The 25638-nt window shown below is 52.6% G+C and overlaps 2 protein-coding genes across 5 annotated transcripts; one reads left to right on the forward strand and one right to left on the reverse strand.

Moving 5' to 3' along the window:
* Positions 1 to 2710: 2710 nt before the first annotated feature.
* Positions 2711 to 13617, reverse strand: LOC120858565 (3-mercaptopyruvate sulfurtransferase). Of its 3 annotated transcripts, none has more exons than XM_040234701.1 (3): positions 13499 to 13617; positions 7888 to 8509; positions 2711 to 4363 (listed from the first exon to the last, which is right to left on the reverse strand). In XM_040234701.1, exons 2-3 carry the CDS (start codon positions 8480 to 8482, stop codon positions 4065 to 4067), a joined length of 894 nt encoding a protein of 297 aa, XP_040090635.1. In that variant the 5' UTR covers positions 8483 to 8509; positions 13499 to 13617; the 3' UTR covers positions 2711 to 4064. The 3 variants fall into 3 exon arrangements, with proteins under 3 accessions (XP_040090635.1, XP_040090636.1, XP_040090634.1); XM_040234702.1 differs by having other exon boundaries at positions 13403 to 13526; XM_040234700.1 differs by lacking the exon at positions 13499 to 13617 and adding an exon at positions 13036 to 13156.
* Positions 13227 to 21260, forward strand: LOC120858564 (thiosulfate sulfurtransferase). 2 transcript variants are annotated; one of them, XM_040234699.1, is made up of 3 exons: positions 13227 to 13276; positions 14543 to 15158; positions 20793 to 21260. In XM_040234699.1, exons 2-3 carry the CDS (start codon positions 14564 to 14566, stop codon positions 21089 to 21091), a joined length of 894 nt encoding a protein of 297 aa, XP_040090633.1. In that variant the 5' UTR covers positions 13227 to 13276; positions 14543 to 14563; the 3' UTR covers positions 21092 to 21260. The 2 variants fall into 2 exon arrangements, with proteins under 2 accessions (XP_040090633.1, XP_040090632.1); XM_040234698.1 differs by lacking the exon at positions 13227 to 13276 and adding an exon at positions 13669 to 13873.
* The last annotated feature ends 4378 nt before the right edge of the window (positions 21261 to 25638 follow it).

The raw sequence follows: 25638 nt of genomic DNA on the forward strand, positions 1-25638 counted from the left end.
GGCAAAGGCTGGGACCCTGCAGGGAACAGTTAATTATTCTGGGAGTTCAAACTTGCAAGGCAGAGCTCAGGAAGGCCCTGGGTCTTTCCTAGCCAACTCCTCCAAAGTTAAACCAACTGCAGCTCCGAGAAATTTGGAAAGGCACGTCTCTATCTCCCTTCTCTCACCCCCAAGAATGTTGCCTCTGAACTTTTCTAGATCCATGGAGAACCTTCCCAGGAGGAAAAAACCCCAGCTCAGATTAGCGGGTTCCTTGTTTGTGGGCAGAGGTGGTGAAGGGAGGGGTGATGGGTCTGGGGTTGGGGGTGGAAGCCTAACCAAATCTCCTTTCTCAAAACTCAGGGCCTGGCTCAAGATACTTGCCCACCTTCCACAAGCTTGCCACATGTGTATCCAAACCCTGAGTTCTACTCCCTTCTCCCCTTGATCCTGAAATTGGGAAAACCAACTCAGGTTTTCCTAATCCACCAGAGAGGCTCCTACCCTGAGAATTCTAACTCCGGTTAGGCTCCTCTCTCAAAATACCTGTGTGCCCTTAGGCAAATCACTCAGTATCCTTGAGCCTGTCTTTCCACTTGTTGTTGTTCAGTAGTTAAGTCACGTCTTATACTGTGACTTCATGGACTGAAGCACGCCAAGCTTCTCTGTCCTCCACTGTCTCCTGGAGTTTGCTCAAATTCATGTCTATCGAGTCGGTGATGCTATCCAATCATCTCATTCTCTGTTGTCCCCTCTCCTCCTGCCTTCAATCTTTCCCAGCATAATGGTTTCTTCCAATGAGTTAGCTCTTCGCATCAGGTGGCCAAAGTACTGGAGCTTTGGTTTCAGCATCAGTCCTTCCAGTGAATCTTCAGGGTTGATTTTCTTTAGGACTGACTGGTTTGATCTCCTCGCTGTCCAAAAGACTCTCAAGAGTCTTCTCCAGCACCACAGGTCGTAAACATCAAATCTTCAGCATTCAGCTTTCTTTATGGTCCAACTCTCACATCCATACATGAGTACTGGAAAAACCAGAGCTTTGACTAGATGGACCTTTGTCGGCAAAGTGGTGTCTTTGCTTTTTAACACCCTGTCTAGGTTTATCATAGCTTTTCTTCCAAAGAGCAAGCGTCTTTTAATTTCATGGCTGCAGTCAGTTTGCAGTGATTTTGGAGCCCAAGAAAATAAAGTCTGTTACTGTTTCCATTGTTTTCCCATCTACTTGCCATGAAGTGATGGGCCCAAATGCTATGATCTTAGTTTTTTGAATGCTGAGTTTTAAGCCAGCGTTTTCACTCTCCTCTTTCACCTTCATCAAAAGGCTCTTGTGAAATGAGTCTATTGTAAAATAGATCATTTCACCATTTCTCTCTAAAAATATACCCTGAGCCAGTTTCTCCTTCCTGGCTGAGAGGCTTTTCCAGGGCTGGAACATAATTCTCATACTCACGTTCCCTTCCCCCAATGCTGGAAGTACAGGAGACACTCAACATGCTGATAAAGTAAAAGTCCTTTACAAAATAACAGTAACACTCGATATTGACTCTGTGCCTGCCACCAACCTAAGCAGTTGCTATGGATTTTCTCATTGAATCCCTATGTTGCTCAATGAAGGTATGATTACACTCATTTTGAAAGTGAAGAAACTGGGACTTCCCTGGTGGTCCAGTGGTGAAGACTCCACAATTCCAATGCAGGGGGCATAGGTTCAATCCCTGGTGGGAGAACGGATCCCACGTGTGGTTCACAACAAAAATAAATAGACAATTAAAAAGAAAAAGATGGGGGCTTCCCTGGTGGTTTGGTGGCAAAGAATCTGCCTGCCAGTGCAGGAGACACCAGTTCGATCCCTAGTCAGGGAAGTGTGCCACAACTACTGAGCCTGCACTCTAGAACCCAGGAGCTGCAACTACTGAAGGCTTCAACCCCTAAAGCCTGTGCTCCATAAGATGAGAAGCCACCGCGATGAGAAGCCACCACGATGAGAAGCCCGTGCACTGCAACTAGAGAAAACATGTGCGGCAATAAAGACCCAGCATAGCCAAAAATAAATCAATAAAAATTTAACAGCAACAGCAAATGATGAAGAAATTGAGGCTCCAAGGGGCTCAGCCTTGTGTCCAAGGTCAGGCAGCCTTGCATGGGGCAGGGGAACTGGAAGCCAGATCAGACCTCACGTGTATTTGCCAACAAATCCAATTCCTTGAAGAGGCAGGGACATTTTTAAGGGAGAAAACGAGGTTTGTCTGAAACCAGCTGGAAAGGAAGATTCCTAAACTGTTAAATTCAGCCCCCAGGGGAAAGCGCTTATGATGGGGATATGGGGGTTCCCTCCATGCGGAGACCTGTTTATACTGGTCCTGACTGCTGTCATCAAGTATGGCCATTGCTCCTGCAGCACTGGTGCTCAACTAGGGGCTTATTTTTGCCTCTTTGGGGACATTTGGCCTTATCTGGAGACATTTCTTTCTCTCACAACTGGTTGGTGCTGCTGGCATCTCATGGGTAGAGGCCACAAATGCCATTAAACATCCTCTGATGCCCAGGATGCGCTTACAAGGAAAGATTATCCAGCCCAAATGTCAGTTATCCCAAGGTTGAGAAGCCCTGAGCCATGAAGATAGGGCTCAGGGCTGGGCTCTTGGCCAGGTCCTTGTCTGAAATTCCTTCTTCAAAAGTACATATTAGTCCTACTTTATAGGTAAGAAAGTTGAAGCTCAGAGAGGTGGGACTTACTTTAGACCTTTTATTCAGAAAACCAGGATTCTGTCCCATTGGTTCCCCACCACCCCTGTAGACTTGGGAGAGACGACTCAGAGTCAGAGGTGAAAAAAAAAAGTAAATTCAGAGTCAGAAAATCTGGATCTGGTTCCAGCTGTGTCGTGAGTCCATCGTGTGAGCTTGGGTAAGTCACAGCCCCTTCTAGTTTTTTTTTTTCCCTTCTGGAGGTACCCCCAGTACTGGCTGACACCTGGGCCTTTGCTACCAAGAGATGCCTCGGGGGTTGGAAGATGCCTGAGGGAGGGGTGACCCAGGTTCCGACAGAGGGCACCTGGGGCCTTCTGACACCCATGTCCATCCTTGCACAAATAAGAAACATGGAGGGAGGAGAATAGATTGCTTCCCCTTGAGAAACCTGGGGAATAAGGGTTCTTTCCCCTTGAGCAGAAAGGATCAAAGCTCTTCATATTGCCCACCCCTAGGTAGCCCCAAAGGCAAGGCTCCAAGGGTGGCTCTCAGAGTCTGGAACTAGATTCCCCTTTAATTTGACTAAACTCTGCACTTCTCCAAAACATTCTGGATGGGCTAGAATGGCCCTCCTTGGTGTGGTACAGCCTCCTGTCTTGAAATGAAATGTATTACTTACCCATGGGGAGGGGCTGGCTTTGGGTGGGACTCCAGACATAGAACAGCAGAGTCCCCTTAAATAACCCAGTAGCCAGAAGGGAGACCCCAGCAAAAATCCCCTGGAGAGGGCAATGGCTGCCCACTCGAGTTTGCTTGCCTGGGGAATTCCATGGAGAGAGGAGCCTGGCAGGCTACAGTCCATGAGGTTGCAGAGACTCAGACGCTACTGAGTGCCTAACACATTCATTCATTCATGCAGCAAAAGAAGCAGAAGACAGCTGTCAGGGAGACATTCGGTCTCAGGACTGGAAGGCCTCTGGGGCCCCAGCACCGCTCAGAAAGCAGAAGGGACACGGTCCTCAAGACACCCTGGCTCCATGGAGCTCCAGAGCTGGGCATGTTGGAGCTGTCAGCCCAGGAGCGGAGGAGAGCTGAGGCAGCCTTGCAGTCAGAAGGGTTTAGCACTTGACTGTTTTATTTCTTCAACAGAAGGGAAGTGGGGCTCCAGTTCAGCACCATGAGGTCAGCTCCCCTCCCCCTGTGCCCGCTGCCTCCTCCTCTGCTGCCTCCACTGGGAGCCCACAAGTCCACAGAGTTCCTGGCCTCTGGGGTGTCACCCCATGTACCACCTGAGTTGGAGGAAGAAATACTATCCTGGTCAGAGCAGAGTCGGAACCACTGGGCTGGGTACCGCTGGTGGCTGGGTGTCACCCGAGATTCCTGTGTCCCACCACGCCTCAGTGGGTCTTCCCCCGGCCCTCGGAGATGATGTCCTCAGGTTGGGCGCGCATGTACCACTCCACCCAGGAGCCGTCGTAGATGGGTACATCCGGCTTGCCGCAGAGGTAGGCCCCCAGGGCCACGTGGCAGGCTGTGACGCCGGAGCCGCACGTGGCCACCAGGGGCAGGGACAGGTCCACCTCCTTGTCCTGGAAGAGGCGGCGGATCTCCTCGGGGCTCTTCTCCAGCCCGTCCTCGGTCAGGAAGTCTGTGAACGGGATGTTGATGGTGCCGGGGATGTGGCCGGGCTCGATGCCTGCAACAGGAGAGCAGGAGGCAGGGAACAAATGTTTGCACAAGGGCAGTAGGAATGGCCCCTGCAGGACTGAGAACCTTCCATGCAGCCACAGCACTACCCTCTCTAAGCATCATCTCAGGTAGTCTGCACAAGCAGGAAACCCAGGCAGCCACTGTCTACAGGAATCTGTTTTACAGGAGATGCTGAGGTTTGCTACTGTCCAGTGTCACGCATCTAGTGAATTGCTGCCTGGAATCCGAACCCAGGACTCAGACTCCACAGAAGCACCTCTGCTTCAGGTTTCCTGAAGTCTGACTGTGCTGACAATTAGAGGAAGTTCTAGGTAAATGCATGCTGGTATACTCGTTATTTTGCGTGTGTGCATGCTCAGTAGCTTCAGTCACGTCCAACTCTCTGCAACCCCATGGACTGTAGCCCGCAAGGCTTCTCTGTCCATAGGATTCCCCAGGCAAGAATACTGGAGTGGGTTGCCATTTCCTTCTCCAGGGATGATGGGTGTTACTAAAAGGCCCTCTTGGGTGGCATGGGGATATATTGCATATCGTAAATAACAGTAATACACAGTAACAGGAATCACTGTAGCTGACCTTACTGAGGGTTTATTTTGTGCTAGGAGCCCCTCAGTTGTATTTCTACCTTTAATCCTTGCTCTAATACTATGGGAAAGCAATTACTCTTCTCCTTTTTGTACAGACGAGGAGATAGAGGCACATGGAACAGACTGGCCCAAGCTAGTCGGAGCAGAGAGGCCCCAGAGCCTGTGCTGCCAAGCAGGACCCACTGCCTGGGAGGGGGAGGGGCAGGAAAGCTTCTCTGAGTAAGCCCTGAAGGCGGAATAAGATTTAACCAGGTTGAAGGGCCTGGGTGGTGGAAGTTGAGAGCATCCCAGGCAGAGGGCATCAAGCAGGCCAGGTCTCAGGCTGTGGAGAGGGGACAATGGGGACACTGATATTCTCCACTGATTTAGCTGGAGCCTGTACACACATCAGCTCGTTCACCTTGACAACAGGCCAGCTGGGCGTTTATCCTTATCTTCCATTTCACGAATGAGCAAGCACAATGGAGGTAAGCATTAAGCATCCCTGTAAAGACCCACAACCAGGGAAGCACATGTTAATTATTCCACTTCCCATTTCTCAAGTGCATCCTGTATGTGCAAACATGGAGCTAAGTGCTTAACGCATTTGCTCTCATTTAACCCTCATTGCATCCTTTAAGCTCCATGTTTTGCTCTGACTTGACCACACAGAAGCTGCAGTTCAGAGACTGAGAGAGTCATTTCCTAGGCAGGTTGATAAGAAGTCTAGGGGTCCTCAAGGAGAGAGGGGTCTGGAATTCTCAAGGAGGAAGAAAGGACAAACTTTTTTTCCTTCTCTACATTCCTTAGGATTATATAGCAACAATGTATTATGCCTTAGGACAGTCTCTGGATTAAACCTTCTGGCTAATTCTGTAAATTATGGGAGTAGACCTGCTCTTTACAAGGATTATATAACAACAATGTATTATGTATTCTGCCTGAGGACAGTCTCTGGATTAAACCTTCTGGCTAATTCTGTTATCTTAAAATGTAAATTATGGGAGTAGGTCTGGTGAGGTCTTTACAACCTCCAGATATTCTTTGGATTTACTGGAGAGTATATAACTTCATTGCTAACACTAACAAGCGGGTACTCTTTCTACCCTCTTCTGATGCCTATGTCAGAAGCTTTCTCTATCTCCTTTATACTTTAATAAAACTTTATTACACAAAAGCTCTGAGTGATCAAGCCTCGTCTCTGGCCCCGGATTGAATTCTTCTCCTCCAGGGGCCAAGAATCCCGGCGTCGTGATTCAACAACAACCTTTCAAGAACAGGTGACCTGCCAGGTGTCACACAGCTAGTGCAACCCAGGGAGAGCTCTGAACCCAGGTCTGGCTCTGGCTCGCTGCCCTACATTGCTCGATCGCCCCCACCCCCACCCAGGGGCTAAGCTGAAGGGTCCCACAGGTTCAAGGTGGTATCCCTATTAGGCTGAACCATCTCAAACTGCCACTAACTTAGGTTCAAAAAACCTTGGCCATCAGCAGTTTCCCACAGTCATGTCTACACAGCTCTGCAGGGTTACCTGTGTCGGGACCTCTCTGGACACCATCCAGCTGCTGGGTTTGTCTTCAGGACTCACTGGGAGCATGGTCCTTGCCCTCAGATCACCCTAACAGTGCTAGCACAGGGTGAGCCCAAGCTGCTCTAGAAACAGAAGCTCCAGCCAGCCCTGATTCAGGGGTAGAGGGATGCATTCCGGGAGAGCTTCCCAGAGGAAGAGGCAAGTTCCCTGCATCCTCCTCAAAGCAGACATGAGAGAAATAACTGGGGGATTACTGGTTGCTCAGTGCAGTTAAAGGTACTGCACTGGAGTTCAATGCCTGGCTGCCTCCTGAGATCTGGGAAAAGGTCGCCCTTCTAAGGCTCCATGTCCCCTTCTGTATGAGAAGAGCACCCATCTCATTGGGATCTTTTTTTTTTGGCCGTGCTGGGTGTTTGATGCAGCACACAGGCTTCTCTTGTTGCAAGAGAACAGGCTCTCTAGTTGTGGCTCAGGCTTAGTTGCGCTGTAGCATGTGGGATCTTAGTTCCCCAATTAGAGGTGGAACCCATGTGCCCTGCATTGCAAGGCAGATTTTTAACCACTGGACCACCAGGGAAAGAAGGAAACGGCAAACCCCCTCCAATATTCTTGCCTGAAGAATCCCAGGGACAGAGGAGTCTGGTGGGCTACAGTCCATGGGATCACAAGAGAGTCAGACACGACTCACCAGCTAAACAACAACCACGATGGAAGTCCTCTTGCGAGATCATTAAAAAGCTCACACCAAAGTGGTTACTGATCCACCTGCTTTGTGGGGACCCCTTCCCAACCCTGCTCCTTACAGAAGGGGATGTGAAGCCTTAGAATGGCTGCCTCTCCTCAGATCTCAGGAAGCAGCCAGATGTTGAACTCCATGGGGAACCCAGCCCATGTGGGAGAGGCCCTGCCCCAGTCGAGGCCAGCAATCACCCTCTATTCAGTTTCTGCTCCAATCTGGGGCAGCAATCTCTCTCCGTACTTGAGACTCCTCTGTCCTGGTCTCTGCTAGCCTTTGGCCCCTCGGACGACTTTCATTCTCCACTTTCTCTCTCCTGTTTCCTGGCTCCATCACCCTCAGAGATGGTGGTAGACTTGATCAAGCACCATCTATGTGGGGCTTTCCCCCAACTGGGCCTGTCCCCTCCTCTCATTTGGCAGGGACCCCCATCCATAGTACTGGGAGGGTGCTGATTGGATTCTCACACTTATACAGGGCATTCTGGGTTTCCAACTATATTATTGCCTCCACTTTAGAATAAAGCCCAGAGACGACTAGAAACTGGGTCTCAGCCGGCACCCCCATGCTGTGGGGTGAATCTCAGCTGGCACCCCACCACCCCACCCTTTAAGGCAAGAGTGAGGCGAGGGCAGTGCTCAGGCAGGGACTTCCTGGGCACTTTGCTCATTGGTTACCGTCTCGGGGCTCAGGCTCCGTGCCACGGAAGCGGCCGGCGGCACGGGCATCCACCACTTGGAAGCGCCGGGATTCAAGGTTCTCCTTGATGTCCTCGTATGTCTTGATGTAGGCGGGGTCCAGCACTGCGTGGAACTCGGCGGGCTCGGGACGGCTCTTGCCTGAGCTCAGCGGGAGGCCCTGGCGCAGCCAGTTGCGGAGGCCACCGTCGAGCAGAGATACCGTGCGGTGGCCGAAGACGCGGAACATCCACCAGACGCGCGGCGCTGCATAGAGGCCCTGATCGCTGGCGTCGTAGACCACCACGTGGGTGGCGGCACCCACGCCCAAGCGGCCCGCGTACTCTGAGAAGTGTGCCGCGCTGGGCAGCATGTGGTCATATGGCGATGTGCGGTCGCTGCACTGGTCGATGTCAAAGAAGGCGGCGCCCGGGATGTGGCGCTCCTCGAACTCGCGGCGCGCGTCGCGGCCCAGCTTGGCCAGGTACCACGAGGCATCGAGCAGCCGCAGGGGCTGCCCGGCCCGTGGGGCCCGGAGTGCCTCAGCCACCCACTGCGCTGACACGAGCGCGCGGAAGAGCTGCTTCGAGGCCATGGCGGCGGCGACACTGGGGCTGCAGGCCTGGGCGACAAGGAGGAGGTCAGGAGGGTATTAAGGAAGAGGCCAGTGGCCCAGGGGCAGGAAACACCTGTGCCCCTGGGGCAAGGGCGGGGTCCAGGGCCCGAGAGCACAGTGGAGCCTAGGGAGGGCAGAGTCCAGGGAACCCGGAAAACCAGCGGTGATAAACCCAAGATACGGACTTAGATCACCAGGAGCCTCCCCTCCCTTGCCCTGCTAAGCCTGGGTATATACACCAAGCAATCACCAGAATGACCATGACCCCTTAGAAGGGGCAAGGCTATGGCTCTCACCACTGCTTGAGGTGGGGCTATAGCGAGAGAGCCCAATTAGGAGAAGGCCCTGCTGGCTTCCCAGGTGGCCCCAGTGGTAAAGAGCCCATCTGCCAATGCAGGAGACATAACAGACTTGAGTTCTATCCCTAGTTTGGCAAGGTCCCCTGGAGAAGAGCATGGCAGCCCACTCCAGTACTCTTGCCTGCAGAATCCCATGGACAGAGAAGCCTGGTGGACTACAGCCCATACACAGGGTAGAAGAGCCAGACAGGACTGAAGTGACTTAGAACGCAAGCTCCTGGCACTTTAAGGCAAGTTGGGGCAAAGTCTTGGACCCTCCCCAAGGTGCAGCTCAGCTTTGCTTGCAATCAACCAAGATCCTTGGTGGAATTCACCCATTCATCAAACATTTATATAAAACAGCCTCAGAGGACTAGCAACTGGGATTAGTAAATTAATCCTCCTTCAGTTCAGTTCACTCAGTCATGTCCGACTCTTTGCAACCCCATGGACTCCAGCACGCCAGGCTTCCCTGTCCATCACCAACTCTCAGAGCTTGCTCAAACTCATGTCCATTGAGTTGGTGATGCCATCCAACCATCTCATCCCTATGTGTGCTTTAATTCTCACAACACCTTACAACACTACAGGACACAGAGTAATCTCTCAATTATTTGTTACATGAGTAACCTCAAGAAGGTTTGTATTCTTCTCATTGTTTCCTGGAGGGGACACTGAAGTTCACAGAAGTGCACTAAAGACCAAGGGTCAACAGCTAAGAAGTGGTGGTGGTGCCAGGCTTCACAGCAACTGCCAGGCAGTTCAGCAAAGTCTGATTTCACTCTTTGAGTTTCCGCTCTTGGAGCTTTCCTGGTCTGCATTGCAGGAGACTGGGGTTCAATCTCCTGGGGAAGATCCTCTGGAGAAGGAAATGTCAACCCACTCCAATATGCTTGTCTGGAGAATTCCATAGACAGAGGAATCTGGCGGGCTATAGTCCATGGGATCGCAAAGAGTTGGACACGACTGAGCGGCTCACTTTCTTCCTCTCTGGAAACAGCAATTAGGGCCTCATTCCCCACCCTCTTCTCTCCCTTGCAGGCCAGCAGTTCTGAGTATAGCAGTTTACCAGCCCACCATGACAAGTCAGCTCACAGCCTTCCAGGGCCAGGCTCCAAAGCGTGGACACCCTAGGTGCCTTTGGGCAGGTTAGAGAAAGGTGCCCCTTCTGCCAGGCAGAGGCACAGTCTCCACCAGGACGCGTGGCTGGGTGAGTGGAGTTCGAGCTACAGGTCAGCCCCACCCACCGCCTTGGCTGTGTACCCCTCAGTGCAGGGTGCAACCTTGCATCCATGCCAAGCAGGCCTGCCACCACGGGGAAGGGGGTGGGTAGAGAATGGAGCATTTTGTGGAGTGCCCCTGCAGGCCATGTACTAAGCAACACAGCCTTCAGCAGTCACTAGGTGGGGCTGCCTGTTTCTGAATGAGACCACTGGTAGGTAGAGATAAAAATGCCTTGCCCTAGTCACAGAGCTGGTCAGGGGCAGCCTCAAGATTTACAATTGGGTTGTAACTTCTGAGGCTAAAGTTCCCCAGCCTGAAGGTCAATGAGGACCAGGGCCTCGTGTGTCCACAGTGTGATATCTGGCGCCCAGTCTCTCCCTCAGTCTCAGTGCAGCCTGGCTTTTAGGAACCCTGCTGCCCATGTGACCAGGCCCTGGGAGTTGGCGGCCACAGGCCTGCTCAAGGAAAGTAATTGCAGGACTTCTCTGGTAGTCCCGTGGTTAAGACTTTGCCTGCTGATGCAGGGGACATGAGTTCAATCCCAGGTCTAGAGAAATCCCACATGCTCATGCTGTGGGGAAACTAAGCCGGTGCACCGCAACTACTGAGCCCGTGCTCTAGAGCCCACGAGCCACACTCCTGAGCCTGAGTGCTGCATCCGCTGAAGCCTGCATGCCCCAGAGATGGTGCTCCGCAACAAGAGAAGGCACCACGGTGAGAAGCCTGAGCACAACAAAGAACAGCCCCCGCTTGCTGCAACTGGAGAAAACCTGCGTGCAGCAACGAAGACCCAGTGCTGCCAAAAAAAAAGAAAAGAGACACAACATAATTGTAGAAAGTCCGGAGTTCAGTGGGAGCAGAGGGGGCACACTAGCTCAGCCTGAGGTGTGAAGGTGGGAGGAAGGGAAAATCCAAGCTGATTTGACATGTTCAGGGTGAGGCTGCCAGAGGCTTTGGCTAAGGGGTGATCGCAGTGCCTGTGGGTTACATTGCACTAGGTTATGTTGAGGGATTCAGCAGGTCTCTACTTGGTGTTGGAGAAGACTCTTGAGAGTTCCTTGGATTGCAAGGAGATCCAACCAGTCCATCCTAAAGGAAATCAGTCCTGGGTGTTCAGTGGAAGGACTGATGTTGAAGCTGAAACAACAATATTTTGGCCACCTGATGTAAAGGGCTGACTCAGTTGAAAAGACCCTGATGTTGGGAAAGATTGAAGGCAGGAGGAGAAGAGGATGACAGAGGATGAGATGGTTAGATGGCATCACTGACTCAATGGACATGAGTTTGGGTAAACTCCTGAAATTGGTGATGGACAGGGAGGCCTGGCGTGCTGGGGTTCATGGGGTTGCAAAGAGTCGGATACAACTGAGCGACTGAAATGAACTGAACTGAACTACCTGGATACGACTGAGCGACTGAAATGAACTGAACTGAACTACCTGAAGACCCCATGGTGAACCACAGCAGCCCCTCCCCACTCCTCATTCTTGAGGCTCCTTGGTTTTTTCCACAGGGATCTATTTAGAGTGGAAAGAACACTGACTTGGGTGCCAGAGCCCCTCCACAGTGCCAGTCCCATGCCTGTCTTAACCAGGTGTGTGCTGGCCAGGCATGTGAGGGGCCCACAACCATTTCCATTTCTTATAATTGAGCTTTCAATCTTCACCTCTTAATGGTGAAAATTAAATAATGAACATCAAGTGTTAGTCACTCAGTCACGTTTGACTCTTTGTGGCCCCATGGACTTTAGCCATCAGGCTCCTCTGTCCATGGGATTATCCAGGCAAGAATAATGGAGTGGGTTGCCATTTCCTTCTCCAGGGGATCTTCCTGACCCAGGGATCAAACCCGGGTCTCCTGCATTGCAGGCAGATTCTTTACAGCCCCAGTGAACATCAAAGCACCACCATAATGCCCTGCATATGGCTGGTTTTAATGATCATTAAAGACAGCTTCATAAAAATCCCATTATTTCTTCAAAGTTACTCTCATGGGTGGCCTCTGATCCATCGTCAGCAAGTCTAGAACGGGGGCTTCAGAGGTCTGAGGTCATCCTGGCACACACACATACACACACACACACACACACACACACACACACACTCTCCCTATGCTGGACTGGCAGTTCCCCTTAAGGACTGTAGGAGGTAGAGGAGGTTTTGGGAGAGCAGCCCATGTGTGTCACTGAAGGGTGTGGACCAGGTTCTGAGGTGCTTGGGCAGGCCTGGATGGCTGCAGGTGGGGCTGCTCTGGGAGTCAAGGACCCCCAGACAAACAGGACAGGCCCAGGCCTATCTCCTGGGTGCACGCTGTGCTAGGGGAGGCGTAAGCGCCAGGCTGCCGTCTGGGATGGGCCCTGGAATCGCAGGGTCCAGTCAGACTCGACCTTCTACAAGGGCTTCCCTGGTCTTGTACTTCCTGGCCCTCTCTCTCCCTTGACTGCAAAGCACAAAGCTCAGAGAATTCCCTGGGTAAATGCTTATCAAAGTACGAGTTTTTGCAACTTTCCGTGAGACTATCATTGTCTCAGCATGAAAAGAATTTTTTTCCAAGGGGGATGAAAAAAGCACTCCAAGCATACGTAATAGCATATACAAAAACTGAGTAGAGGCTGGTAGGGGTGTCCCAATAGCTTGCAAGAAGCAGTTGTTAGATTTTCAGGAATTAAGCCAACTGGTTGTTAAACACAGCCATTTAAAAAAATTAAATTATATACACTTATAATGAAATAGGTTAAGGACAAAGGCAGTTTTTAAAATAAAATATGTGACTTCAGGGATGAGCAAGTAAACAAAAGCAGCCTCTGCCACCTGGGCTTCAGATCCAGGATTAACAAATGGCCTGGCCTCAATGTCACCGCGAGCCCCTGGGCAACTCTCTTCCAAGTCTTTAAAGAAGTTTCTGGCCTACTCCCAGGATTGTTATGGGAAGTAAGTGACAGCTGTAGGAGTCCCCAGTAAAGTGCCTCACCAAGCAGGCCTTGACAAATGTTAGTTTCGTTTCACTCCAGCAAGTTCTTTGACAGTTCGTCCTCCTGGAGCCTGTGGGTCAGTTGGCCTCCTCTTCCTGGCCTTTCGGTCGGGATTTATTAGTCCTCTTCCCTGTCACCAGGTGACAACCCCCTCCCCCTGCCACTTACCCCGCCCCCGCCCAGGGGGCCGCCCCCCAGCAGCCGCGGACAGCCGTCCTTCCCTCCTGGACTACGGAAGGGGTGCGTCTTCCCTCCTAGACTACGGGCCCCTTGCTCTGCTCAGACCCCTCGGGGGAGCCCCATGCTGCGCACCCCGACGATCGGCCTCCCCCTAAAGAAAGGCAAGAGCCACGCCGCAGCAGTTACCGGAGTCTCGGGCTCCCGGCTTCCGGGTTCGGCCATGACCTCGCGCAGAGAGCCCCCTCCCCGAGCCCTCAGCAGTACCCTCCTCCCGCCACCAACCTGCTGCGGGCCAAAGGGAGGAGACTCCGGCACAGCCCACCGCCCGGGCCACTGGGAGCCTCGGCTGCCGGCACCTTCCACTGGCCGGGCCTTGGGGGGAAGCCCGCGCCACCGAGCCCCGCCCCGCGCCGCCCCCCCCTGCCGTCCAGTTTCCTCCTGGGTCCCCGCGGGTTCTAGAGGCTCCAAGAGCCGGGGGACTGGCCCCGGGCAGGCGCGGCGCGGGGCCGGGGCGTATGGAGTGGCGGGCGGCGCGCGATCCCCCCCGGGGACGGCCGCGCGATGGTGTAGGCCGGCCGGGGAGTTGCGGGCTCCGGGTTTGAACCTGCCAACTTCTCCAGCGGGCAGGGACAAGCGCCAGGGCGGCGGCGAGGGCGAGTGAGTGCGGCGGGGAGGGGCTGCGGTAGGCGCCCGGGCCGCTCGGGATTGGGCCGCCGGCCAAACCACCTGCGACCCTGGGGAGGGTCCCGGTGGCGAGAGCGGGGCGGGGGTGCCCCGGGAACCCTGGACCCAACTCGGGCAGAGGACACCGAGCTGGGCCGGACGCGGGCATTTAGGAGGCGGGCGACCCCAGGTTGCTGAGAGACTGCAGGAAGATTTACAAGGCGAGAGGCGCGGGTGAGGGCGGCTGCGGGCCTCCAGCGGACAGTTCCCCATGTGCCCACTCCCCTACGCTCCCAGGAAGGGTTCTCTAAGCCCAAGATGCATTCTCCTCCCATCTTGGACATCTTTTCGCTGCTCCTGGAGGATCCTGAGGGAGAGTATAGTAGCTGCTAGGGCCGGACACGCTCCCTGGCAGCTCCGCGATCCCCAGCCCTCTCGCTCCACCCACTTCTGCGCGGGCGGGCGGCGCAGGGAGCGGCGGAACCAGGCTTTCCCTAGGGAATCTGCAAACCTAATTCACTGCACACCCCAACCCTGCCGGGTTGCCATAAACACGACCCACCTAGGGGAGTGCAGTGGGGAAAAAGCTCCTCCTCCCAGGCCCCAGCCCAGTGCACGAACAGTCCTCACGCCGATCTCTTTCCTGGTTCCCACCCGCGCCAGGTGACACGGAGAGCTGACACCATGGTTCAGCAGGTGCTCTACCGGGCGCTGGTCTCCACCAAGTGGCTGGCGGAGTCCGTCCGGGCTGGGAAGCTAGGCCCTGGCCTTCGGGTGCTGGATGCCTCCTGGTACTCGCCGGGCACCCGCGAGGCCCGCAAGGAATACCTGGAGCGCCATGTGCCCGGCGCCTCCTTTTTTGACATAGAGGAGTGTCGGGACAAGGCCTCGCCTTACGAGGTGATGCTGCCCAGCGAGGCGGGCTTCGCCGACTACGTGGGCAGCCTGGGCATCAGCAACGACACGCATGTGGTGGTGTACGATGGTGACGACCTGGGCAGCTTCTATGCGCCGCGGGTCTGGTGGATGTTCCGTGTGTTTGGCCACCGCACCGTGTCCGTGCTCAATGGTGGCTTCCGGAACTGGCTGAAGGAGGGCCACCCGGTGACATCGGAGCCCTCACGCCCAGAGCCAGCCATCTTCAAAGCCACGCTGAACCGCTCCCTGCTCAAGACCTACGAGCAGGTGCTGGAGAACCTCGAATCAAAGAGGTTCCAGCTGGTGGATTCACGGGCCCAAGGGCGGTACCTGGGCACACAGCCGGAGCCAGATGCAGTAGGTAGGTGTCCCCGTGGGGAGATGGTCCCTAGGGAGCAATGCTCATGGAGAGATGGGGGGTAGGATGTCTGGGACCCTCTCAAGGTTTTGCCCTCAGCGGCCACGAGGAGGGCCCCAGTCTTTCCATCTGTAAAATGAAAGGGGAGAGTCCAACCTAAAGGTTTTTCCAGCTGTGATGCGCAGGAACAGACACATGCCTTCCCGTAGCCACATGCTAAGGCACAACCGAGCATCTGTGTGGAGTGGCATCAGTAGAGGTAACTGACAACATATCCACCTGCATCCATGCCCACTCACTAGCTCCCCAACATGCTCAATAGCGTCCATGAGCCACACAGGCATCACTGTACAGAAGTCTCCTCAGGACTCCTCAAATTCTTCAGAAATTCTTAGCAACATGAACAGGGCTGTTCCCCAGCACCCTCTCCCTCCTCCAGCTCTCCCAGATGCCCTGGCCTTCCCTAGGTTGCTTGCTCAATTCAGTGGCAGAGTCCAGATTTGAACCCAGTGCTGCCTAGTTTCAAACCAGGATGCACCACCATCCTGCCCCACCCTCACCTCCCGGGGCCAGCAGGGAGCCCCGGCGCTAGGCATCTCCAAGGATATGGCTCATGAGTCCCCTTCTGTAGACAAGGAGGGAGGGTTCTACACTGGTGGAAGTTGGGGTGAGGGGAGTCTCAGAACTGCATTCTAGAACCTCCTAACAGGACCACAGAGGTCTTGCCATCACCTCTCCTGGACACCTCCAGTGGCCAGGACCTCACTGCTCTCAGGGTGCGGGATGGCTGCATGGGGTGGGTGGTGGTGGTGGGGGTGCAACACTGTCCTCAGGAAACCTCTGTGGAATCCACCTCCTGTGCAACATTTGGACTAACTTGTTGAAAAGTCTGTTCCTTTCTGTGCCTCTGTGGAGAGCATTGTGAAAGCCATTCCAACATTCTTAGAACAGGAGGGTATGAAAGGTCACCTCTCTGGTCAGAGGGGAGGCTGTGGTACACAGAGGAAGGGGTGGGTCAAGGCCACTTGAGTAGTTGGAGGCAGAACTAGGAAGGCACAGGACTCTGCCCTCCCCGCCGTGGCTTTCTCCAGGACTGTGTTTTTCCTGCCTGGCTTGCTCTATGAAGGTCTGAAGTTGAAGGTTCAAGTTTGTTTAGCTCCTGGCACCAGCTCCTGCAGCCCCCTCCTGGCCTTGGTTCAGGGCACTTTCCACTCCTCGGCACTTGAGATGCCACTGCAGGGAGGAGAGGTGAAATTGTTTCTCTAGCTATCCCCCAGCTTGCCCTGGAGCAAGCAGAATAAATGAGCAGCAGATTCGGCCTCCGTTCTCCCATTTTAGAGATGAGGAAACTAAGTCTCAGAGGGGGGTAAAAGCCAGCTGCTGCAGGTAGGACCTCCTGCAAGCCCCTGATTCTAAAGTCCCTGGCTCCTCTCTTGTAGCCAGCTTCTCCCCTCCAGTTCCCATCTGGAGACCAGGGAGCACAGGCCCCAGTTTGAACCCTACTCCTCCTTTATACTGGGACCTCAATCAGTTCATTGCTCAGCCTCTCTGCGTTCCCTAATAAAATTAAAAGAGTAATGCCAGCCCTACCCACCTGGCTATGTATTTATCAAACACAGCAATGGCTGGAAAGGTACTTTGAGAAGGATGAAGAACACTGCAAAGCCTGGGGCTGTCTGTAAAGCCTAAGAGGGTTTGCTGGCCTCCTATACAAGACATTAGGCACATAAGGCTCTGCTGAGCTCATGGGATCAGGGAGGCACCCTGTGAGCTCAGTCATCCAGATATAACACCCAGGGGAGTATGGGTGGCAGGCCCTGGGTGTCCTTGGAAGGAATGATCCCCAAGAGGAGCTGGAAGCAGGGCCTTAAAAACCCCACAGCCACTTTCTGCCCATTTCAGGCAAGCAACCTCCCACCTGGCCTCAGCTGTGTGCTCCCAGTGCCTTTGGTCCTGTTTGTAAGAGGAGAAAAGTAAGAGTCAGACCTGAGTTTACATCCTAGGTGTGGCCTCCGGTCTCTCGCTTCACCTCTGAACCCTCCTATTGAACACCATTGCTCACCTTGTAGAAGGAGCCTTAGGGAAAGGGAGAGAACAGAGGTGGGAGTTGATCCAGCTCAGTATCTTTATAAACCTTATTCTCTTTTCCTCCCCTCTGCTTGGAAGTGGGGTCCATGAGGGTCAAGAGGGAGAATATTGACCCCTTAATGCTTACTGTTATTTGCAGGGCCCTTTATATACATTCTCCCCTGGGCAACTACAGCAGCCAAGCAGGGGAGGCAGATGGGGGTTCCAAGTGGTCCCACTTTGCAGGTAGGGAAAGGAAGCAGAAACTTCTGCAGTGAGACATTGAGGCCAAAACTCGATCCCAGTCACAGGATCAAAGTGGGGTTATTTCCCAAGGCCACTGCTGTGTCAACAAGCATGGGGTGCTCACAGCTCTGAAGCGTTGCTTCATATTGCTTCATGGGGTCATGTGACTTCTGCCTATGTGTCTTCCCAGGGCTGTGGACTGGGGTAGGAAGGGGTAGGGGGTGTCAAGTTGACTCCCAGCATGCAGGGCTGGGGGTTGCCTGCACTGGGTTCCTTGATGTCTTTAGGAGGAAAGCAAGAAAGAGCTACTCAGGTTTTCCTGGCCTTGAAAGCCCACACCTATCAGTGACCTGCGGGATGCTAACTTGCCGACTCGACTACCATCTTCTTGGCCAAAGTGGGAATACCAAGTCCCAGACCTCTGAACTGGTCATCATGAGAGGTCATCTCGGTCTGCCTCAGCTGCTCTTTCTAGGAAGGCTCAGGGTAGTCAGAGTACACGGGCTTTGAGGTCGGACACAGCTGAGTGCCCATCACACCTGTGCTGTGTGTCACGGGGCAAGTTACCTCACCTCTCTGAGCCTGGGCCCCCCGTCAGTGCCAGGAGGCCCATCTGTATGGTAATGTGCGGACGCAGGAACATTTCTTCGATAAGCCTCCCGGGTGCCTGATGCCAGAGGTTTGGCATGGTGGCTGGGGAGAGGAGAGCCGCAAGCCTGCAGCTGATGCTGGGCCTGGAGGGACAGCAGCAGCCCTTGCCCCTGGGCGCACAGTGCCTTTCCCCTAGTTGGCTGGTCTCCGAGGTTCTCCAGCCAAGTTCACCCCAGCCCTCCCCCTACGCAGGCGGCCAGTTTCTGCTCATTTAAATTCCTCGGACAGGCCCTGGCTGGCAGAAAGGGAGGGCCTCCAACTCCTGAGGCTTGCCCAGGGTGTGTGGGTTGGGGGGCCAGAATCTATAGAACACCCCCTCCACCCCTACTACCACCACTTTTTTACTCAGGAGAGGTGCCTTTTGTGTAATTAGAAAAAAACAATAAAGCTGTTTCATCAGGGATGGATGGAAAGAAATAAAACAGCATTCAGGACTCAGTAAATGCTGTTTTTTTTTAATGCACTTCATCCAGCCCACTGCCTGGGTACTGAACCTTTTTTTCTTTTGTGCCTGCATGGGATTTAAGTTCCCTGACCAGTGCCCCAGCAATTAAAGCCCAGAATCCTAACCATTAGGCTACCAGGGAGCTCCCTGAGACATTTTAAGTTGGTTTCTTGGAAAAGAACACCCTTGAAGCCAACAGACCAATTTTTCCTCCTTGGTAGGGTCAGTTCACATCAGCTCTCAGGTCAAAATTTCCAGACAAAAGGATGAAATGACAACAGGAATAAAGTGTTAGTCGCTCAGTCGCAACCCTGCAACCCGATTTACTGCAGCCCACCAGGCTCCTCTGTCCTCGGAATTCCCCAGGCAAGAATACTCAACCCATAAATCACTATAATTTAATAAGTCAGGATGTCTACAGTCAATCAAAGGAGCTCTTGACTGGGCCAGCGAATTTCAGATTCTCTTTGGCCTTGAGGTGAGGAGAATGGGACATTGTTGGCATGATTGCCCACCTCCTGGGTGCTCAGGTTGTTAAGGGCTTTCGTCTGCGGAAGCTGACTTCCCCACAAGCCCGTGAGACAGTGTGGTTATCCCCCCCATTTCCCAGGTGGAAAGCTGAGCCTCAGACACACAGGGCACAGCTGCCTTCACACTGCCCCAGGATGTGCCCTGGTTACCCTGGACACACTCTCTCTCTCACACTGCTGCCCACCTGGTCCTGCCCCACAGTCTGGGTTAAGCAGGGGCTTTGGGAGACAAAGAGGCCCCACTCCCAGTGGGCACTCCAGTCTGCCACGGTGTGGGGCACTTGAGGAAGAGGAGTGACCACGGCCATGCTGGAGGCTGGACCTTAGCCTTGGCCTTGCACCTGGCACCAGCTCGGCCACGGCCCAGTTCCATTGGCCCCACGTGATGGCTATTCTGAAGCCCAGACTTGGCCGAGGGGCCTAACTAGGTGTAGAGAAGTTTCTGGAATGGACCCTGGAGCTAGCCTAAAACCCCATTCCGCTTCTGTGAAAGCCTCTCAGGGTTGCTAGGAAGGTCCTCGAGGGACCGCAGGGCCCCCACTCTCACCTGCCCCCCAGGGTAGGTGGGAAGGTGATGGAGAAGCAGCAGCACCGAGGGTGGTGGGCCGATTGAGGTCGTCGGTGCTTTACCCTTTTCAGCAGCCCTTCCCACTTCCCCATGGGGACACTGAGGCTCAGAGAGGTGCGGCCTCTCCTCTGCTTAAGGTCGCCCCTCGGTAAGTGGCAGAGCTGGGATTTGAACTTCCGTCTAATAATAGATCACATGCTCTTTACACACTGTGGGCTTGACAAGAAAACCAGGGGACTCGGCACAATCCTGGCCCTGCCTTTACCTCGCTGGGTTGCCTTAGGCTAGTCTTTTCACTCTGTCAAGCCTCAGTGTTGCTGCTAAGTCGCTTCAATTGTGTCCCATAGACGGCAGCCCGCCAGGCTCCCCCATCCCTGGGATTCTCCAGGCAAGAACACTGGAGTGGGTTGCCATTTCCTTCTCCAATGCATGAAAGTGAAAAGTGAAAGTGAAGTCGCTCAGTCCTGTCCGACTCTTAACGACCCCATGGACTGCAGCCCACCAGGCTCCTCCGTCCATGGGATTTTCCAAGCAAGAGTACTCGAGTGGGGTGCCATTGCCTTCTCCTAAGCCTCAGTGTACTCATCTGTAAAATAGGGTAATGTTATATTTAGTGAATCGTGGTTCTGTATTTAACCTCTATCTTCCTTGCTAGACTGTAATCTCCCTGAGAGCGTGGTCTGTGTCTCCCCTTCACCCAATGTTCTTAGCAATTAGTACTCCCCATAGCATTTGCATTCCTCATCCCATTTGCTCTTCTCCACAGCCCTATAACATAGGAATGTAACACTGAGCCCATTTGACAGAAGAGAAAACTGAGGTTCAGAGAAGTGAAGCAGTTTGCCTAAGGTAAAGGTTAGTAGATGGTAGAGCCGAGACTCCTCCCTCTCCTCTCAAGCAGGTAGAACATACCTATATCAGGTGGATTTGATGGGGGGTCGGGGTGGTGGTCAGGAGCATTGGATGTAGCCAGGGCTGGAATAAACTAAGCTCTGAGAAAGGCAAGGACATTATTTTTTGTTTGCAAAGCTCTCTATCCTCGTAACCATGGTTGATTCCAACCTCCAGGCTCACTCACCCCCACCCCCTGTGCTGCTCCTAACCCTGTCCTGTCCTCTGTTTTCGCCCAGGACTGGACTCAGGCCACATCCGAGGCTCGGTCAACATGCCTTTCATGGACTTCCTGACAGAGGATGGCTTTGAAAAGAGCCCGGAAGAGCTCCGTGCCATGTTCGAGGCCAAGAAGGTGGACCTCGCAAAGCCCCTCATCGCCACATGCCGGAAGGGTGTCACCGCCTGCCACATTGCCCTGGCCGCTTACCTCTGTGGCAAGCCCGATGTGGCCATCTACGATGGCTCCTGGTTTGAGTGGTTTCACCGGGCCCCCCCGGAGACCTGGGTGTCCCAGGGGAAGGGTGGGAAGGCCTGAGTGGTGGCCTCTTCTCCCCTTGCCCACAACTCCTGCTGGTAGAGTGATCTGGCATGGCCTCCAGCTAATCTTTGCCTCCTCAGCCAAGGAAATGGACAAGTTTTTAGAATTAATGTGTAGAGTGCTCCTTTCCCCAACAACACTGGAATAAACTTGGCCTTTTCAAGTAGCTGTGTGTGCCTCTTTCTCCCTGGTTCCATCCTTGCCCTTACTTTCCTCTCTTTCAAATTCCTTAGAACCTACCAAGGAAGGAAACTTCACAGCAGCCCCCACACTGGAGATACCACTTTATTAGTTTTGGCAAAAGAAGTTGCCTGTTGATGCCCATCAGGTGGAGCACATCAGGCCCTTACCTGGAAAGGGCATCAGTAAGCTGGAAACCAGGCTTGCTGGGGGCCACCCCTTCCTGCTGTGGGTCCAGCCCTCTGGGAGGAGAGGGTAGAAGAGAAGACAACTGGTCTTTCACTTGAAATGAGTGTTCAGGGAGATGTCCCACAGGCCCTGGGGCCTTTCAGAAGTGGTGATGATCAGATGATGCTCAATGAACCCAATCTTCACCGCAACATGCTTTACAATAAGCAAGGCATGAAAGTAACCTAAATGTCCATCGGCAGATGAAAGGATACAAAAGATGTGGTACATATTATATGACCAATAGAATATTACTCAGCCATAAAAAAGAACGAAATAATGCCATTTGCAGCAACATGGAGGGCCTAGAGATTATCATACCAAGTGAGGTAAGTCAGAGAAAGATAAACATCGCATGATATCACTTACATGTGGAATCTAAAAAGATAATACAAGTGAAGTTACTTATAAAACAAAAACAGACTCACGATCTTGCAAAACAAATTTATGGTTACCAAAGGGGAAAGGTTGGGGGTGGGGGAGGGAGGAACAAATTAGGAGTTTGGAATTAACATATACTGACCTCTTAATATAAAATAGGTAATCAACAAGGACTTGAATATCACAGGGAACTCTACTCAATATTCTTTAATAACCTATATGGGAAAGGAATCTGAAAAAAGAATGAATATATGTATAACTAAATCACTTTGCAGTACACCTGAAACTAACACATGATAAATTAATTATCTCATAGTATAAAGAAGAATTTTTAAAAAGTAGGTAGGCCAAAGGAAGGTGGTCTCTACCTTGGGTGTCTTTCCTGGCTCAGAATAAGACCTTTTGAGGAGTAATGGGGGGAGGGACCAGAGAAACAGATTCAGTCCCTGGGAGAAGGTCTCAGAGCTCTGGCAGTGGGAATAAGAAAGCTGCAAGAGAAGAAAGTAACCTTGGGGTTTAATGGGAAGAGAGTAGATCCTTGCTGTTCCACCCCTGCTCTCATTTTGCTCTGATCCCTCATCCCTTTGAAACCAGCTTAGACACCTCCAGGTACATCTTTCCTTTCCCTCCCCACTCCCCTTAACCTAATTTACACTCAAAATCACACCTGGGCCTTTAATAGTCTAGTCTCTTCTAACTGTTAGACTCCTACGCATACATCAAGACCCAGCTCAAATGGCCCTTCTGTGAGCCCCACCCCTTTTCCCCTAGATAAAACTAATTACCCTCTCTTAACAAATTTGTAATCCCAAGAACATCCTTCACACTTGATGGCATCTGAGCCCTCTGTGCATAGCATGCAACCAAACCCATGGGTGAATACTTGGGACATTTTGAGTGGATGAGAGAGTGAGCAATGCTTGAAGGGCCCTGCTGCCCCCTCAGTTCTGGCTCTCCTTGGCCTCTGTTCCCCAGGGTGGGCTTATAGCCCTCTGAGGTAACAGAGCCCTGTGTACAGTGATCACCATGGCAACTCCAATGGACAGGGGTGGGCTGCTCCCCAGCAACTATCCACTGGTCTCCAGCAGCAGTTGTGCAGCACAGATCTGCACTCCTGGGCCTCGGAGTGAACACACCAGGGCAGTTCATATGTTTTCCGACGTTATGAGAGAGAGTGGACAGGTGAGGCAGGGACCCTGAAGTGGGCCGGGAGTCTGCCAGGACATGGGGCTTCATATTCTTTTTCTCTATGCAGAGCTGCTTGTGAGTGGAGCTCCCAGACTGCAAGGGATCTACTTTCCCTCCCTCCTTGACCAACGTCTCTTGGGAACTTTCTTTCCAGGTCAGAAACTGTCAGTGAGCCTATACTTCTGTTCAAACCAGTCCAGGCCACTCTGGACTGGGGGTGTCACTGGAGCTGATGGGGAGCTCCAGTGGGCATATTGGGGGCGGGGGGTGGCTGGGGATGGGGAACAGGGACAGGAGCAGAAAGAAGTGGGGCTTGGTTTCAGCACCACCTGTGAGAGGTCCTATTTCTTTTCTGAGCCTCAGTTTCTCCAGTTGTGAGTCCTCGTGAAAAGAGGCTAGTCTCCTAGATGGGGGAATACTTAACACATGAGCTGCATTTGTCATCTTGTGCTGTAAGACAAATCACCCCCAAACTGAGCGACTTAAGACAACATTTATTACCTCATAGTTTCTATGGGTCAGGAATACAGATTACCTTCAACGGGCCATCTGTCTCAGGATCTCTCACAGACGGTGATCAAAGTATTGGCCAGGGCTTCTGTCTCATCTTAAAGGACAGTTAGTGAAGGACCTCTTTCCGTGACCATGCCCAAGGTAAGACTCAGTCCCTCAGATTGTTGAACTGAGAGTCACATTTCTTCTTGAGCTGGTGGCCACAGGCCCTCAGTTCTTTGCCGTGGGGGCTTGTCCAGAAGGCAGCTCACAGCACAGAAGCTGCTTCCATCAGTACAAGAAGAGCCAAGAAGAGTCAGAGAGATTGTTAACAAGACAGAAGTCACAGTCCACCTCAGCCCACCCTCTAGCTTCTGATGACAAGCATCCTTTCCAGGACTTCCCTGGTGGTTCAGTGGTTAACTGCCTTGCAGTACAGGGGACATAACTTCAATCCCTGGTTGGGGAACTAAGATACCACATGCCTTAGAGCAACTAAGCCTGCGAGCCACAGCTAGAGTCCATTTGCTGCAACGCAAGTTTTCGCATGATGCAATGAGACCCGACACAGCCAAAAAAGAAAAAAAAAATTTTTTTTTTTTTTTTTTAAGGAAGCAAGTCACTAGGTCCAACCCAGACTCAAGGGTTGAGGGGAAACACAGTGTATGAATACCAGGGGGCTAAGGGTCGTTAAGAGTTGTCCCAGAAGCTGCACAATCACCAAACAATGAGTCAAAATTAATAGGGCATTTTGTTTGGGGTGATTTTTCAAGAGAATACAATTCATCTGGTTCTTAACCTCTCTGGGTTTATTGGCAGAGACCAATTGGTAGAGAGTCTCAGTTTCTTTTTCTATAAAATAAAGGGATTGGATTAACTAATCTCAAAGACCCTTTCCAGCTCTGACTTAATGCTTCTACGTTTTCCTTATTAAAAGATACTTACCACTTAGATCTAGGTATTAATCATCATTTATTCTAAATCATTTTATCCTATTCATATTACAAATTTCACAAAAATCCTTTAAAAACACATGCAAAAGAATAAGAGAATATGAATAAAGAAAAAATTCACTTAGAAGAAAGGAACATAAACCTGAAAGCTGCAGAGGCTTTTGAAGATGCCAGCGCTGGCCCTCAAATTTGACCCAAAGGCCGGTTCTTTGGAAGAAGGACAGAGATTATCCCAGAGTCGATTCCTGCTCTTGGCTCTCCTCCATGTTGGCCAAGCTGGTTCCTCTCTTTGAATGACCGGTTAGTAAAAATAGACAAAATCCTATTTGCAGAAGGCAAGTAGTCTCCAGGATGGGGTGCTTGGGGCAATGCCCCTCCCAGCTAGGGGCCTGCTGGGGGCCCCTAGAGAGGGTTGAGTGGTACAGATGGGGGAGGAAATAGAAGAAAAAGATTGCAAAGGAGGAAGAGGACCCCCAGGTTCCTTGAGAAAGAGGCACAGGGGATGGGGTGATCCAGCCTGCCAAGGTCCAGGAAGCAGGTCCAGTGCCAGGGGTGATGGGTGGATGGAGCAGGGGGCTCCTTGGTGCCAGAGAGCCCTGGAGGCAGCACAGGGAGCCCTCTGGTCAGGGGCTGGGCAGATGGCCACAGGCCTCCCTGTTCAGCCCTCCATTCATCTTTGTTTACAGAGACTTGTCATTTGAGATGGCCCTGTGTGTTTCTTTGTCTGCAGGACTAGACTTGGAATTATCGGTTCCACAGCAAGAGCCGATGGAGCTGGGCCACCGAGCAGGTAGGGTGGGCAAGCAGGGACATGCTGAGTGTACATGCAGGGCCTCTGGAGGGACCCCCTGAGGACAGCAGGGTCTAACCCCTCCCCCTCTTAGTCTTGCTATGGCCTCTAGACCTGCTGTGTGGCCCCGACTTCCTTGAGGCTTCTATCTGAAGACAGAAGGAAGAGGAAGGGCACAGAGGGTTGCTGATCCCCTCCCATCTGCCTGGTCTGGGGATTATGACCCCACCTTAGTGTCCCCTCTTGTAACCAAACGCAAGTTCATGTGCCCATGGCACAGTGAAGCCATATAAACTAAAACATCAGAATTTGGAGCCGAAAAAAGTTCCTTA

This window comes from Oryx dammah, unplaced genomic scaffold (genome assembly GCF_014754425.2).
Source record: "Oryx dammah isolate SB20612 unplaced genomic scaffold, SCBI_Odam_1.1 HiC_scaffold_29, whole genome shotgun sequence".
In the NCBI taxonomy this organism is placed as follows: Eukaryota; Metazoa; Chordata; class Mammalia; order Artiodactyla; family Bovidae; genus Oryx; species Oryx dammah.